General features: G+C 41.1%; 1 protein-coding gene and 1 pseudogene across 1 annotated transcript in view; one reads left to right on the top strand and one right to left on the bottom strand.

Moving 5' to 3' along the window:
- The window catches only part of SLC45A2 (solute carrier family 45 member 2), a 42688-nt gene that overhangs the window by 21132 nt on the left and 3391 nt on the right, over window positions 1–18165 (bottom strand). Inside the window, exons 2-3 of the mRNA XM_017548307.2 lie at window positions 18050–18159; window positions 16075–16251 (exon numbers count right to left, since the gene is read on the bottom strand). Of these exons, the coding sequence (XP_017403796.1) occupies window positions 16075–16251; window positions 18050–18159 (287 nt within the window). The remainder of the gene's footprint in view (window positions 1–16074; window positions 16252–18049; window positions 18160–18165) is intronic.
- LOC108317653 lies at window positions 3997–6245 on the top strand (annotated as a pseudogene).

Below are 18165 nucleotides of genomic sequence, written 5' to 3'. Positions count from 1 at the left end.
CTGAGAAATGAGGGTGGTGCTGCCTCCTCATCTGAATTTAGTGAGGATTAGTGCAAATAATTCATGTCAAGCCCCAGCACATACCATGGCAGAACCAGGCCCAAAACCGAGCTCCCTGATGACTTCCTACAGTAACCCTAATTCCAAGGCCTCCTCTAGAAGCAGGAGAAGAGATCTACTGCACTAAACTGGCTGAACACAGCCTGCCTGGAACTTGCTGAAAGGATTTAGTCATTTTAGGCCCAGTGATTAGAACTGGTGAATCATTCCAAGGGCTGAGACCTGGGCTTACCCCGATACTACTCTGGCATGTGGCAAGTATCATGAAAGTAAAATATATCTGAAACTTGAAAAGTGTAAAAATAGCAACTGCTTGATTTTTAACATTCCCTCTAGAGCAACCTTCTTAAACTTTAATGTGCACACAAATCATGTCGGCATCTTATTAAATGCAAGTTCTGATTGTGAGGGTCTAAGGTGGAGCCTAAGCCTGAAATTCTGCGTTTCTTTCAAGCTCTCCAGTGCCACCAATGCTGCTGGGTCAAGCATCACTCTTTGAATGGCCAGGTGACAGCAATTTCCAACTAATTTCTACTCTTGAGAAATGTTATTTTGTTGTCACAGGATATTTGACCCACAATCCATAACTGATAAAGCGCAATGATTTGCAGTCCTGTAAAATTAAGGTAGTTTGCAGATACGAATAGGGTTTTTGTAGCCTGGTAGAGAAATACTCCACAAGTATAACAAAGGAGTTATACTTCGATTGCCTTGCAGAAGGTTAACCAGGTTTGTATTTAGTCTAGCATTTTTTATTTTTCTAGTCATGCACACACACAAACACACATACACATTTCCTGCAAGAACTTGGGGAAAACTCTTCTTATGTCTTCCCCATTGGTTCCTTTATTAATGTGTTAATTTAAAATCCTGACATATGCTATAACTTAGAGAATTATTAGCACTCTCTTATCTTAGGGAAGAGGGGAAGAAAAAAACAGGAAAAACTGTCTTTTTTTTGTACTTTAGGTTCTGGGGTACATGTGCAGATCATGCATTGTTGCATAGGTTCATACATGGCAATGTGGTTTGCTGCCTCCATCCCCCATCACCTATATATGGCAATTCTCCTCATGTTATCCCTCTGCAACCTCCCACCCCCTGCAATTTGTCCCAAAGCTACTGTTTTGAAGTACGAGTAGCTGCAAATTACAATAGTGCAACAGGACATATCAAGAAAGCAAAGTGGGCCACTGGGGGAATTATCCTAACAGAGTATTAAAATACTGGAAGGAAATATTTAAACTTTGTCTATTTGCAGCCTCAGATAGGATGAGGGCCAGTAGAGGGCTGTAGGAAATCATTAAAGGTCTTTCTTTTACTTCTTCCGCTTAAGCCAAGAGTTTTATCTTCAAAGACAGTCTGAGCAGTGATAAAGGTGGATAGTTTTACCATTTTGCCACCTCCCACATCTACATCCAAACTATATTTACCTCTGCTGCTAAAATCAGCCTCTTTGGTGCCCCTAGAATCAATCACCAGGCCATTGGGCAAGCATAAGCTAGAGCCATTCGGAAGACACCTGCTACCACATTAGATAACAAATTTTACAAAGGGCCCAGAAGTGGTCCAGCTGGCTCCTTCCTCACCCAGCCAGGCTGTGTTGTCAAACTCAGGAGAATAAATGGCTTTAGAAGACAAATGTCATATTTCATAACTAATGATGCAACTTGAACAATGGCTCATCCTAGAAGTCCAAATACATAGAAATATGTAAAAAAATTTTCTTTAGTCCACAACTATAATAGGTAAAATGGAAAAATGTCACTACTAAGGAATCTAAAGAATGAAAAGAAACTCAAGAGAGTACATCTAAATCGAACTCTGCACCTACCATGTGCCCGTAATTGCCTGCAGGCCTCAGGTATATGGCTTAGCAAGCTTAGCACCAGGGCTGACACAGCTCAAGTCACGAGAGCTAGCTGTGTGCTGTTTGCTACTTTACCTCCAGAAGAGGACAGACTAAAGACCTCCCATCTTCCCATGGGGTTCATAAGAAAATCAATCTGATTCTTTTCCACATGTTGAAAAAAAAAATAGCAGTGAAAGTGTCAGATTAGGTACATGCTTCCACCTATACCCACCAGGTACATACTAAACCCTGGACAGTTAACATAAGTACCAGCTACTGTCTGTGTGTGTGTATGTGTGTGTGTGTGTGTGTGTGTGTGTGTGGTCATCAGTAGAAATTGTGGGAGCACCTACCTTCACCAGGAACTGTGCTAGACACTTGAGGTACATTAATGAGCAAGACAGACAAGACCTCTGCTCTCTTGGAGGCTGAATACAGAAAAGCAGTCAAAATGATACATGTGTTGCGTTCCCCCCAAGAAAAGAAAAAAAATTAAAACTAAAAAAAAAAAAGTTTAAATTTAAATTTTAAAAAATGATATATATGCTCTAGTCAAAGACAAGAGCTTGACCAGACAAGCTGATCTAATATTTCTTTAAGTTTACATGTGCCTAATCTGACACTTTCACTGCTAATTTTTTTCTCATCAAAGATGCTTAGATAATATGTTTAAAATATTGCTCACTGTTTCCATCCACCTACCTCTAACCCTGGCATCCCTTTCTCTCATTGGGCCCTTCCTTCACATTTAAGCTGGGCCAGAATGCCTCATTGCTTTAAGGACAGAATGTAACAGTAGAGAACAGAGAAATAACAGTTTTCCTTGTTTCTGAGTTCCAAAAGCCCTTAGGCTGCAAAGGCATAGACAGTAGATTCAGTAAAAAATGTGCTTTAAGAACCAGGCTTCCCAGGCTAGGCAGAGCATTCATGTTGGGTGCACACATATTGGTAAATCCCTTAGGCAGTGATGGTGCTGCTGCCTGCTTGATGGGCCTAGCTAGGGTTGAAAGGTGGGAGGTAAGGAGCAGAGTCTCCCCTGGAAGGCTTGAGGGATCCAAGAGTAGAGAGGACCAGTGCCTCATTTCCTGGTCAGACACCATGGCGGCATAAGAACTCCAGGAATAAAAGGCTGTGCAGGAGGTCAGGCATTAATTGGCCTCATTCTGGAGCCATTTATGGCTGCCTTGAGTTTTCTTAAAATCTATGGAACTAATATTTTCGGTTCTGAGTTGTAATGGCTCAGCACACTGTAAAGTATTTTGCAAAATGCTTTAACTCCTCCTAGTGGTGACCAGGGAGCATGGCGCACAAATGCTAGAATGAAAAAGCTCAGGACTAGACTTGGTCAACTGAGTCAGACAGCCCCTGTGACCCACTGCAAATCTTCTCAGTCCCCACCCACCTCCCTTGCTCCAGCAGCTGCTGCAGTGACCAGTTCTAAGCCAGCTCTGGCCAGCTTTGCAGTGGGCAGGTGCATCTGGATGGTGCCTAACCTGAGAGAAGACACAAAATCAGTGCTTACAAAACCCATGGTACCACCCTTAGTCAGTGCAGACTGGATAATCTTCCCTCATTCATCCCCTACATGGAGAGTTCTTTGATGCCCTTCCTAAGGCTCCTCAGAGACAGCTCCATTTTGCTTTTTGTTTGGCCTCTTTCTCTCCACCATTCCCTTACTCTTGCTCTCTAGAATACCTTCCCAAATAAACTGTATGTGTACAAACCTCTGGGGTTCACCTTTTAGAGGAATCCAAACTAACTCATGAATCACATTTTTTGTTAGCTGGTTGGCTGGCTGGCTTGCTGGTTGGTTGGTTGGTTTTGCCCCTAGTCTACCAGTAACCAGCTGTGTGACCTTGGGTTAGCTAGCCACTTTACTGTTCAACCACACAGCTTAATCATTGACAAAATGAGGATGTTAAAATTGAATATCCATCCCACCAATATTTTTGGAGCACCTTCCATATTCCAAGCACTATTTAAAGTGGTGGTCAATGAACAGTAAACATGATGTTCTTACTCTTGAGAAGTTTGTATGTTGGTTAGAGAGACAGGCAATAAACAATAAACAAATGGAACTTCTCATCATGGCAGACCCTAGAGATAAGCGTTTCAGGACTACTGCAAGAAGCTGCTGGAGCGCAAGGAGGCGGATGGCCATCTGAAGGAGTTCAGGGAGCCGTTCGAAGAACTTATCAGGCCGTATGAAAAGTCTGGAAATGATCTGAAGGCTCTACAAAGTGTTGGGCAGATTGTGAGTAACGTGCTTGAACAATTAACTGAAGAACAATTGGTTGTTAAAGCTACAAATGCACCAAGATATGTTAGCTGTTGTCATCGACAGCTTGACAAAAGAAGTGAAGCCAGGAACAGAAACTGCTTTGGATAAGACTACACTAATTTATCACGAGACATATTCCATGAGAGGTGAATCCATTGATTTATGACATGTCTCATGAGGACCCTGGGATGTTTCTTATTCTGATATTAGAGGGCTAACAGAACAGATGCCAGAATTGAGGGGTTACCATTTACAAACCCAGTTATTACAGCATATAGGAATATAATACCAAAAGGCTGTTTGTTATGCGGACCACCAGAAGCAGGAAAAACACTCTTGGCACAACCTGTTGTTAGCCAGTTGGACTGTAATTTTTTTCCTTTTTTTAAGAAACAGGGTCTCTGGAGTGCAGTAATGCAATCTTGGCTCACTGAAACCTCCATCTCTCAGGCTCAAGCAATCCTCCCACTTCAGCCTCCAAGCCCAGCTAATTTTTAATTAATTATTTATTTAAATTTATTTATTTATTTATTTATTTTTATTTAGAGACAGTCTCATCTGTCTCTAAATAAAGCCCAGGGTGGAGTGCAGTGGCACGAACTTGGTTCACTGTAACCTCCACCTTCTGGGTTCAAGCAATTCTCCTGCATTAGCCTCCTATCTGGGATTACAGGCATGCACCACTACACCCAGCTGGTTTTTGTATTTTTAGTAGAAACAGGGTTTTACCATGTTGGCCAGGCTGGTCTCAAACTCCTGACCTCAGGTGATCTACCCACCTTGGCCTCCTAAAGTGCTGGGATTACAGATGTGAGCCACTGTGCCTGGTTGCCCAGCTAATTTTTGTATCTTTTGTAGAGATGAGGTTTCACCATGGTGTCCAGGTACACCCACCTTGGCCTCCCACAGTGTTGGGATTACACCTGGCCAGGACTACAATTTCTTAAAGGTTGTATCCAGTTCCACTGTAGACAAGTACATTGGTGAAAGTGCTCATTTGATCAGGGAAATGTTTAATTATGCCAGGGACCATCCACCATGCATCATTTTTATGGATGAAATAGATGCTGTTGATGGGTGACAGTTTTCCAAGGGTATTTAAGCTAACAGAGAGATTCAGAGAACTTTAATGGAGTTACTGAATCAAATGGATGGGTTTGATACTCTGCACAGAGTTAAAATGATCATAGCTACCAACAGACCAGATACACTGGGTCTTGCTTTGCTGCATCCAGGAAGATTAGATATTAAAAAATACATATTTATGGCTGCATAGTATTCCATGGTGTATATGTGCCACATTTTCTTTATCCAGTCTATCTTTGATGGGCATTAAGGATGAGTTTATGTCCTTGGCATGGACATGGATGAACAAATACCGCATGCGCTGACTCATAAGTGGGTGTTGAACAATGAGTACACATAGACACAGGGAGGGGAACATCACACACCGGGCCTGTGGCAGGGTGGGGGTTTGGGAAAAAATAGCAGGGGGTGGGGAGTTGGGGAGGGCTAACATTAGGAGAAATACCTCATGTAGATGATGGGGGAATGGATGCAGCAAACCACCATGGCACGTGCATACTTATGTTACAAACCTGCACGTTGTGCACATGTACCCCAGAACTTAAAGTATAATAATAAAAAAAAAATTTTAATGAAAAAAATATGTATTGGTTTGCCAAATGAACAAGCAAGATTAGACATATTGAAAAGCCATGCAGGTCCCATTACAAAGCATGGTGAAATCGATTACGGAGCAATTGTAAAGTTTTCAGATGACTTTAATGGAGGAGACATGAGAAATGTTTGTACTGAAGCAGGTATGTTTGCAAGTCGTGCTGATCGTGGTTTTGCAAAACAAGATTTCATGAAAGGTTAGAAAGTAGCTGATTCTAAGAAACTGGAACTTAAATTGAACTATAAGCCTGTGTAATTTACTTTTTGATGGCTGTATCACAGACGTTGGCTTAATGTAAAAATAAAGTTAAAATAATATATGTATTGGCAATGACCTCATTAAAAGTGTATGAATAAAAGTATGAGTAACATCATAAAAAGTATAATAACTGAGTAATTCAACTTTTAGCATTGATATACAAGTTTATATGTTTGCTAATATTGCATTTATTGAAGCAGAAATTACGAAAGAAGAATGTGTTGAAGCTTTTTGTATTTGCTATGTGAGCATTTTGAAAATCATTGAAAATGGTTTGAGGTAGTGAGGTAAGAAAGCATTTTTTAATGACTTATTTTATATCATTTGTTTTCCTCATTCTAAAAAGTTGAATAAAATCTGTTTGACTCAGATCTACAAAAATAAATAAATAAATGAAAAAATAACATAATGTCAGGTCATGATGGATACCACTGTGACGGAAGTCAGGGCTGGGTAGGGGTATGTTTGTGATCAGAGCAACAAAGCAAGGAAGTGAACCAAGCCAATTGCCGATTGTACCTGAGAAAGCACCTTCAAGCAGCGGAAAGAGGAGGATAAAGTCCTCTAGATTCCCCCTTCTCTAATCTGTCTTTGAGAGTTGTGTTGAATATATTTGAATGGAAAAGAGATGGCAATTTGGAGACTCAATCACCCTAAATTGCCTAAATCTCCTAAATCACCCTTATTATCCACAAGCTGAAATCCCTGTATCCTTGATTTCTGCCCTGGCCACATCCTTTCCAGGCTGCCTGAATGAAGAGATGTGAAAGTCCATAATGGGTGGAAACTTCAAAGGGAACTCAGTTGATGAAACAAAATCACTCATCCAGAGAAGATTTGTGAATGAGAAAAGGTTAAAATAGCCTCAAACATGAAACGGCTCCTTTCCACCATGTAAAAGGTTTAGTCAAATGGTTCTATGTTTCAATTCTATTTTTAAGACTCTTTTTAGCCCTTAATTACTTTCTATTTAGGACATCTGCTGCATGTTCATGTTTTTTGTGCATACTTTGAAATATGAATAAAACAAAAGAAGTTGGTACCTAACAAGTTGCCCATTCTTCTTCTAAAGATGTAAAGGGGCAAGTTCCTCACTGAGTCATTACAAATAAAACGTTTGCAGGCATAGTGGGGATAGAGGAAATCAAGAAATATAAACATTTGGAGTTTCATCTCTTTAGGTTAGATTAAACCCTTTAGATGGTTCCTGGTGCTGTGCCTGTGACCCTTGCAAGGTGGTTAATAACTGACATGATGTAGAGATTTGCAAGCCTGTGAGGGAATGAAAGCTCAGAAACGCTGAGGCTACTCTGCAGTGAAGAGGAGGAACCAGGAGCTGAACAGAGCTGGCCTTTCCTATGATGCCTAATCCCAGCCTCCCACCAAGCAAGAAAACCCCTTGCTAAGAACAGCAAAGTCTCGGGTTCAATTAGCAGAAGTAAGCTTGGTAGACTCCTTGGGGACAAAGGAATTTCCAGCCTTCCCTGGTGAGTACCGCTCTGTTAGCTCGCTGGGTCCACAGCCTCAGGTGCACCCAGCAGTGAAGGATCTATGTGGTAAGAAGATGCAGGTGGACCCACCAAACCTACCCTGGCTAACATGTGTACCAGGGATAGAGGATGGTAGAGTTGCCTTTAAATATAAAAGACAGAAGCTAGAGGAATTAAATGTCTCCCTAGGAGCCAGTACAGTCTTTTCTCTAGAAAATGAAAAAAAAAAAAATGTCAGAAAGATTATGGGAAATATTTTTGGTAATGAACACTTGGACACTTATTTACAAAGCATTTGGAAATGCTGGGCTGGAACCACAGCCCTGAATCAACAAATAAAAAGAATTTCCCTATACTGAGATGATTGGATTCCTTGGGTGAATAATAATTTGCCGCTGATGAAAAATCAAAATCAAAATGGGCCCTGACACTGAACATGCCTTTGTCAGTAAATGTTTATTTCAAATGGAATGCTGTAGTTATCTCTTTGCCAAGTTCATGTAAATTCAGAACGTTTGGCATGTTCACACAGGGCCAAGTGACAAAGCCCTGCCTGTTATTCTCACTCATCTTTTAATGCAGTTTTTCATTCAGAATCAGGACACTACAGTGCGGTCACATATTCCACGTTTAACTCATCAGAATTCAACTATTCACACTTTGAACAGAGGGAGAAAGAGATTACAAGAAAGACAAGAGTAACATTTTAAATAGTATGGGTAATTCTATTAATTCCAGGAGTAAACATTAAAGGAGAGAAGAATCTGCAGATACATATATATATATATATATATATATATATATATACACGTATATATATATAAGCAGGTTTGTACACACAAAACAAGACATATTGTATTTTATGAGTAATCTAAGAGATATTTACAAATAATGTCGACTGTCATTGTCACTGAGTCAGGGAGTTTAGAATCTAAGCCTTAAACAAGGTGAGAGACTCCTCTGCACTGTCCTACCAGAGGAAGATGTTTTAAATTGTTTTTTTAGTTGGGGAAAGAAGTTGCTTTGAGCCATCCACACGACCTCAGCTGTCCCGATATGACCAAAGACATGCACTGGAAACAGCTGGTTGAGGTTCAGAGCTCAGTGCTGGTCGTGAGACAAAGGAAAGTAATTAAATGAGAATATTTGTCTGATTGATGCAATTTGTCATGTCATGTAAAACTATGAATTATAAGCAGAGGTATGTAACTCTTGGATCTCCTTTTACACAACTCACATGTTTAAGTACCTGCTAACAGCATGGCAATGAATTAGAAGCCAAAGGGAATTTGCAGGTGAACCTTCATGGGGGAGTTTATTACTCTTGTAGAAGGGCTGGATAAATACATTGCAAATTACAACACAGAGGAGAGAGTGAACAAATGTGCAGATCAAATAAAACTGTGAGCAGGCACATATTATCACTTCAAAATATAATTATCCTTTAATTGTTTACTAATATATGGGACTTTAAAAGCTCTGCTTCAGCCACTCGCGGTAACTCACCTCTGTAATCCCAGCACTTTGGGATACCAAGGCGGGCAGATCATGAGGTCAGGAGATCAAGACCATCCTGGCCAACATGGTGAAACCCCATCTCTACTAAAAATACAAAAATTAGCTGGGTGCGGGGATGCATGCCTATAATCCCAGCTACCTGGGAGACTGAGGCAGGAGAATCATTTGAACCAGGGAGTTGGAGGTTCCAGTGAGCTGAGATCATGCTTACTGGACTCTAGCCTGGTGACAGAGCAAGACTCTGTCTCAAAAATGGCTCTGATTCATTTTCTTGTAATAGTCTTGATCTTTAATTATTCTTATTAAGCTAACACTCAACTGTGTTTGCAATTTATGTGATAGCTACCAGCTTTGACTATTCAACAATAAACACTCCTTCTTTCTTGCTAATAGAACCCCAACGTGGTTTAGGGAGATATATGACCAACTCCCCACAAAACCCTCACTTTTCCAACCTCCTTAGGCCACCGAATGCTCACATAACCTAATTCTGTCTAATGAGAAACAAGCAGAACTCTGGGGGAGGGGAAGTTTCTAGGACAAATTTGCTTTCTTCATTTAAAGAGAGAGTGTAGGCTCTTACCCTTTCACTCTTCCTTCTCCCCTGACCCTCCTCTCCCCTCCTCCTGTCTTGAAAGGAACATAAGCTATGGACCTGTAGCAACTGTCTCATATCCAGGAGGCAACATATCCATGAAGCTGCGAAGGAAACATGAAATTGTTGGTTCTGACATTGAGCAGCTGAGAGAAAGCCAGCAGACACCTACTCCCAGACCTTTAGTTACATAAGAAAAATAAACCTCTGCCTTTAAGCCACTGTTTTGTAGGCTTTAGTGACTTGCAGCCAACCCCGTCCTAATCACTCTATTCCTTAAGCATATACCAAGTGCCGATAGGGAAGGGGACAGGAGCACAGAGAAGGGCTGAAGGAAGGAAGTCAGCCTGGATTTTTGGATGGCAGTACCGGTCCCCAAAAAAGATTATTAAAGTGCACATAACATTGATTGTCTCTCACTCACACATCCCTTATCCTCTCATTCATTCACACTTATGTTCGCTCTGGATAGTCCCCTTCCCTTAAGAAGTTCATGGTGTAATGAGGGTGATTAGAAATGTATTCAAATAACTAACAGGGAAGGTGGAAAATGACAAAGGCCAGTAAAGAGACTCTAAGAAAGTAGCCTTTGGGATGGGCTGTTTATTTAAGGTGGGAGGTGGTGAAATGTCTTCCTCAGGGTGTGTGCCAAATTTCCCTTTGCCACCAACCGCCCCTCCCTCCAAGGATGGGGTGAGGGTTGAAGGGGGGTTGGGGGGGGGAATTTTCTTCCCCTCCCTGCAGGACAGTGGTGCAAGGATTTTAGAAGATCTTAAAAGGAGAATTCTGCATGAGAACCTGAGAACAGCTAGACTGGAACACAATACTCCAGTTCTTTAGCTGCTCTTACAAACACAAAAAGACCTTTGTAATTTTCTTATTTGAAAATTCTAGAATATCTTCATTATGAAACGAAGGAAAAGAAGAGAGACTGGGGAGGAGAGATGAGAGAGAAAAGTACGTGTGTTCCCTCCATATACCCCCCAAGCTTCAGGAGCTGGACTCTGTGGCAACAAGGATAAAAGTGAAAGGGCTCAATTATGGACTCAGTTGTGTCCTCTGCCCTCCAGACTTCTGTGTTGATGAGCTAACCCTGAATGCAACTGTTATTTGTATACAAGGCCTTTAAAGAGATAATTAAGTTTAAATGAGACCTTAAGGGTGGAGCTATAATTCAAATCCAATAGGACTAATGTTCATATAAGAAGAGACAGTGAGGGTGCAGGTGCACAGAAGAAAGGCCATGTGAGGACACGGCAAGAAGGTGGCTGTCTGCTAGCCAGGAAGAGAGGCCTCACCAGAAACCAACCCTGACAGCTTCTTGATCTTGGATTTCCATACTCCAGAACTGTGGGAAAATGGATTTCTGTTGTTTAAGCCACATAGTCAGTGATATTCTGGCACAGCAGCCCAAATAGACCATAAAGGCCCCAGGAGGAGATGACAATTCAGGACGTATGTGTGCTCAACTGCAGCCTCAGTGGTCTCTTTCTGCTAGAGTTATCTACCTCACTGGTAACTTTATGTTCATCTACTCAACAAACTTTTGTGCTTTGATTATTTTGTGGATCTACCCCCCGAACAAGTTAGAAATTAATTATACCTGCAATTTAGAAAAGAAGGAGGGCCCTTGTCCCTAGAAAATGAGTGAGCGTTTCCAAGCAGCTTTGATCTCCACAGGCAGAAAAGGTGAAAGAAACTTCTGGTGTGAGCAAAGACCCAGAACCTGAAGAAGGAAGGCTTGGCTCCTTCATTCGTCCCACTGGTCTTTCTTTTGAATACCTACAATATGCCAGCCAGCAGTAAAGAAGGGATGCAGGGAATAAAACAGACCTGCCCTCTGCTTCTGGGAACACGATGAAAAATTATTCAGAGCACAGAGAATGTGAAAGGGGTAATGGGAAGTAAAGTTTGGAGAGTGGGAAGGGAACAGATTGTGGCAGCTTTGAACTTCTGTCCAGAAAAATATTATTTATCCAGGAGGCACATAGGGGGAGCCATTGCAACTTATCAAGCAAGAAAGTGCCCTGGTCATGGTTGGCCTTTAAAAATATGAATCTGGACGCTATCAGTTGGCTCAATTGGAGTGGGAAGAAACCAGAGACTGGAGAGCAGTTAAAGGATGAATACTGCAAACCCGTAATAAAATTCTAAGGCCTCCAACTGACTGGGTGGACACACTCCTTCTTGGCCAAGGGCATCCCAAAGAAACCTGAAAACCTAGTTTAGGCCACGATGGGAAGGGAGGTGTTAGACACACCTTGGAGTTTAAACACCACTAACCATCATTTACATTAAAATAGAGATCACAAGACTGCCATACAAAACAGACTCTTTGTAGCAACAGGATGTCAAATTCCACCCTGACTCTGGCATACCATCACATGACAGATAACACATCCTGAAGAAAATTAATGTGTTTTATCCGAAATATCTTTCTTTGATATATTTTGGAATGGATCTGCAAAGCCATTTTTGTGGGAGAAATTTTTTTTTTCCTATAGAGAACCTCCTTCCCTTACTAGGTTTTTTTAGAGAGACCGACACCATCTAAGACTCAAAAGGAGACTTTTACCATCTATTCTCTCTGAAACTTGCTATCTGGAGGCTTCATCTACATAACAAGAACCTTGGTTTCCATAATCCTCCTTATCTTAGCTCAAGCATTTCTTTCTGTTGATTTCAACTCTTTAGGCAAAGCTTAACTCTTTAAATCAATTGCCAATTGAAAGTTTTGACTCTACCTATAACCTGTGAGCCCCCCACTTCAAGTTGCCCCACCTTTCTGGGCTGAACCAATGTATTCCTTACATGTATTGATTTATATATTTGCCTGTAATTTCTATCACCCTAAAATATATAAAACCAAGCTATAACTCAACCACTCTGGGCAAATGTTCAAGGACCTCTTGAGGCTGTGTCCCAAGCCATAGTCATTCCTATTTGGCTCAGAGTAAACTTCTTCAAATATTTTAATTTTTTTCCCATCAACAGTACTAAAGCTCAGATAAGCTGTAATAAGAGCCTGAATGAAGGTAATATGAAAATTATTGATGTTTGCTGGCACCATACCATATACTAATATCAACAGAAAATCTCAAAAGGGATATATTGTCTTAAACACATAGAATTAGTCAGTAAAAAGAGTCAAACTGCAAAATATTTGAAGAGATATATTCTGACCAAATATGAAGACCATGGCTTGTGATGCAGCTCTAGGAGATCTTGAGAACATATGCCCAAGGTGGTAGGGCTACAGCTTGGTTTTATACATTTTAGAAAGACATTAGACATCAATCAATACATGTAAGATGCACATTGGTTTGGTCTGGAAAGGCAGGACAAATTGAAGTAGGGGCTTCCAGGTCATACGTAGATTCAAAGATTTCCTGATTGGCAATTGGTTGAAAGAGTTTATCTACAGACTTGGAAGCCATAGAAGAGAGTGTCTGGGTTAAAATAAGGGGTTATGGAGACCAAGGTTCTTAATATGCAGATGAAGCCTCCATGTAGCAGGCTTCAGAGAGAATGGATTGTAAATGCTTCTTATCAGACTTAAAAAGGTGCCAGACACTTTCCTTAATTTTACCCTAAATCAGGAAAAAACCTGGAAAGGGAAGAGTGAGGAGTACAGAATGTAGATTTTCCCCACAAGAGAGCTTTTCAGGGCCATTTCAACATATGTCAAAGAAATGTATTTTGGGGTAAAATATACTTCCATTTCTTTCAAGGCCTGCAATGTTGTCATGTTGACACCTAATTGCTACAAAGAGTCTGTTTTGTCAGTTATAAGGTTTCTGCTTTAATGTTAATACTGGTTAACTGTGCTTGAATTCCAAAGGGCTGGAGCTATAATGAGGTATGTCCAACCACCCATTCCCATCATGGCCTAAACTAGTATTTCAGATTTACTTTAGGATACCCTTGGCCAAGCGGAGGGGTCCTTCAGTTAGCTGGGAGTTAGAATTATATTTCTGGTTTACAATACTATCACGTATTGGCCTTGGAAAACTCATTAACACAGAGATTTGTCTTCTAATATCAAGGCAACAAAGCATAGGTCTTTTGGCCACATCTAATACCATTGTAAGCTGGGAAGTGGTGGCCACGTTGCCCGATGTCCTATAGATCAATAAACTCTTAATATCGAGTTCAAAAGCCAGAAAGTCTCCCATGACCTTATAATAAATTTCAGCAAATTATAATAAAACAGAAGGAATTGTCAGATTTAAGTTAGGAAAATGCAGTTGGAATCTATTCTGAGACCTTCTGGCTATGGACCATGGGCAAGTGACTTCATCAGTGCACTCCCTCCCCTACTCCAATCATTGAACTTCAGTTAAATATTTAACATCTGGCTCTCTAAGGGAAAAAAAAAAAGCCCTGATTTATAGCTTTGCCAATTTCTAGAGTTTTAAAACTCCCATCATAGCCAGTTTCAAGCCAGAAACGTGATGTCAAGAAGTTCACTGAATTCCTAAAACTTAACAATTGATTCTCAGCAAGCCAGCATGAGCCAGTTCTAGCACGCCACTGCTTCCAAAGCTTAGCTTCTGCATCTGAAAAATGGGAATCACACCACTTCCACATGGCCATTGTCAAGATTGAGATAATGTAAGTGAAAATACCTAAGACAGGGTTATTAGCATACATGAGGGGTATTTGAGAACTGTCTGTTCGGTATTTACTGAGCACCTGCTATGTAGCACACACTGTTCCAGGAACTGAAGATTCATCGGAGAACAAAACAAAAGGTCTGCTCAACTGGGATTGATGTTCTAAATGGGAGAAATAACCAGAAAGAAAAAAAGAGAAAGAGAGAGAGAGATGGATGATAGATAAATAGCCAGTCAGTTAGTCTGGTAGTGATAAGTACTAGAAAGAAACATCAAACCAGATAAGGATGAGGAGAAAGAGGAGTGGTTATACTATGTCAAGTATGATAGCCAAGAAAGACCTCACTGATGAGAGACATCTGATAAGAAACCTGAGTGAAATGAAGGCATGACTATGGGATTATATGAGGAAGGGTATCCCAGGCAAGGCAAGAGCTCATGCCAAACCCTGGGGCAGGTATGATGGGCTGGTCCGACCCCTGAGACAGAAGGAGGCCAGTGGAGTGGGAGCATCTGAGTGAGTAGACACTGGTGGAAAGCACAGTGGGAAGGGAAGCCAAGAGCAAAGGTGAGGCGGGGGAAGGTCTCAAGCCCTGGCCATGTCTTAGGCACATTTACACATCTGGAGACATAGTGGGCAGGGACCAGGGACAGACAGGGCTGCACTCCTGTCCCTCTGCCTTCCCTGTACAGAGGAGGATCTACCAGCTGTGCTCTAACAGTCTCACTCCTTCACGTTTTCAACTGTTCAAATGTTTGCCCAAATGGCAAATATTGGCTCCAATGGCTTCCATGGTCAGGCAGCAGTCCAGAGGCAAAAACTGAGCAGAATTTGAGATCTTGCTTCTCATGGACCTACCTGGCCATGGAAGGAGACAGAATACATCAAAACGTAGATAAATGCATTAGCCGGGCTATGAAGGCAATCAAATAAGGTGGGCTGATAGAGTCCCCCTCTTAGATATAAAAATCCTCTTGGGCCAGGATCCTGCTGTTGCCTTATATTTAAATGCCCAGTTCTAGCACAGTCCTAGCTGGTGCTCTCAGTAGCATTGCTCTGAACAATTGACCAAGAGTAACCAAAGCAGGCTGCAATAGCCTCAAGAGATGAAGAGAGACCTTTTCCTCCTGGCATGAACTTTTCCAAACTACAAGGCTGAAGAAATGCCAACTCTTTATATAACTAAGAAATCCCTAAGACATGAGGTTTTTTGTTTGCTTGGTTTGTTTCTTCTTTTGTTTTTTAAATGCGGTTCTTAGGACACCTGCCACAAAATCATCTGGGGTCTTTATTAAACAAAATACAAACATCTGGGCCACGCCTCAGACCCACTGAATCAGAATAACTGGAGAAGGAGCCCAGACAACTGTATTTTCAATGACCTCCTAAAGAATGTGGATGCTACATTACTGATGTTTGAGAGCCACTGCTGTAAAGCAAAAGTACAACGCACAAGGCTTCTTTTCATTTCAGTTGTAATTGTCTCCGCAAAGCATTCTTAAGAAGCTCGTCTGTAAACTTCCTCTGCAGAAACTGCAGCACCAGTCACAAGCTGATTGTTCAAAGAGATGCAGGGGGAAATGGGGCCCGTGTGACTGAGAGCAGCCCATCAACTGATCCATTCATTCAAAAAACTCCACGTGCAGAGAGACTGGATGGCTTTAGTGGAAGCGCCTCACTGTCTGGGGAGCTGAAGGAGAGACTTTCTGAAATATTCCCTACCTGTGAAGAGGGCATGGTAGTGGAGGCCCTTCTCCTTGTCCTGATGGGAGCAGACATCAAATAAGTAGGCTTTGATGGGCCCATCAATGAAGTCAGCAGCAAAATCAAAGAGAACCACACCTATCATGGTGACACTTATGGCCCAAACCAGCTTCCTCCTTGGGTTAGCAATCAAAGCTAAAAGAAAAATAAACATTGGTCTCCTAAATCCTGTTTTAGAATCATCCATCTGTGTTTTGTTATTTCCACCTAAACCTCTTGTCAGAAAATCGTCTCCCTTGCTTTTATTTTGCTTTTTGTTCCAAATAAAATACCTTCATATTTTTTCAGGCTTTAAAAAATTATGCAAGTGAATGTCCAGAAAGCACAAATCTATGGAGACAGAAAGTAAATTAGTGGTTGCCTAGGGCTGGTGTATAGGAGAAAAGGGGAAGTGACTGTTGATGGTAATGGGTTTCTTTCTGGGGTGATGAAAATGTTCTAGAATTAGAGAATAGTAATGGTTGCACAACCCTGTGAATACACTAATTGGCACTGAATTGTACACTTTTAAGTAGTGAAATTTCTGGTGTATAAAATATCTCTTTAAATAAAAAAGTATGCATGTTTATTGCAAACAATTCTAGGGATATAGAAAAAGCTGAGGGAGATGCTTCCAATCTCAGCCCCAGAGAAGGTCATGCTTTGAGGCCTCCTTTTACGCACTTCTGCACATATGGACACAGGGGTATAATGGTAGTCAAGTGCAGTGCTTCTCAAAGTTTGGCATGTTGAACTATCGCTTGTACATCTTGTTAAAACACAGATCACTGGCCCCATTTCCCAAGACTCTGATTCAATGGGTGGGCCTGAAGTGGGCCTGAGAAACTGCCCCACTCTAACAGCCCCTGCTGATCATGAGGGGCAGGTCAGAAGCCACACCTTGACCTGCACTGGAACAGCACTGATGTAGTAACTATATAATTTCATATAATTTCACCTCCTCACAATTTTTAACAGCTAGATATTCATTCTATGGATACCCTGTAATTCATTCACCCAATCTCCTATAAAAGATACATTGTTGTTTCTCTTGTTTCAGTTTGTTTTTTAAACTTAAGAATAGCATAGATTATATATACACATTTTAAAAATTACAGTATAAAATTAAATGAAAAATAAGCCTACCCGCAGCTTCTCACCTCCAGTCCTTCAGTAATCCTCCTTAGAGTCAACAAAGGTTATCGGCTTTCTGCTCAGTCTCCCAGAAATATCTTACATTTGTACATTTATGCTTTTTTTGAAATATGTACAAATGATAATTGATTATCCTGCCTCATAATCACCTATTCAGCTAGCTTGAGAGTTAATGGTCTAAAAATGTGTGGTATTTATTGTAATCCTTTCTACAATGCAACTTTATTGTACAACCATCAATTACTGATTAATTGGTAGCTGATTAATGGCCAGAAAAAAAATGTCTACCCTGAGGTTTGTTTTTGTCCAGAATTTTCAATGCCAGAAATGTCCTCTTGAGCTGGTGGGCTTATGCCCTATGCCTATTAAGAGGCCCTACATAAAACTATGAACAGAATTAACTCATTTGGATACACAGGTGATTTATTGTAAATATTTATGGAACTATTTGGCAGCTGGTCAATTTGATAAAGTATTAAATAGAGCATAATGGGCTCAAAAAGTAACTCAATTGATAAATATGTAAAAATATTCAATTTGATAAAATAGATACAAATTTAATCTTGTTTTTAAATCTTCACAACAATGAAAGATATTTATTTTTATATTTCTAGAAGTAGAGGCTCCCCAGCCACAGAATCTGGGCCAAATTCGTCAAAGGCGGAAGTTCATTGTAACCTAGGAGAGATCAATTCTAACAAATTCCTATGAAAGGTCAAACAAATTAACATTCTCCTCCTGCAGAGGTGCACACTAAGACACATATCCCTGCCCACCCCACCTTGTGCAGTCCACTTACCTGCTACCACGGCATCCCCATTGAGGTACAGAGCCATGCCCACCAGCATCATGACTCCCAGGGTGAGGATGTAGGGTCTCCGGCGGCCCCACCTGGACCGGCAGTGGTCACTGGCC

This window comes from Cebus imitator, unplaced genomic scaffold (genome assembly GCF_001604975.1).
Source record: "Cebus imitator isolate Cc_AM_T3 unplaced genomic scaffold, Cebus_imitator-1.0 Scaffold205, whole genome shotgun sequence".
Lineage (NCBI taxonomy): Eukaryota > Metazoa > Chordata > Mammalia > Primates > Cebidae > Cebus > Cebus imitator.
Note: the sequence above shows the minus strand (reverse complement) of the source record. Positions and strands in the feature narration are given on the sequence as shown.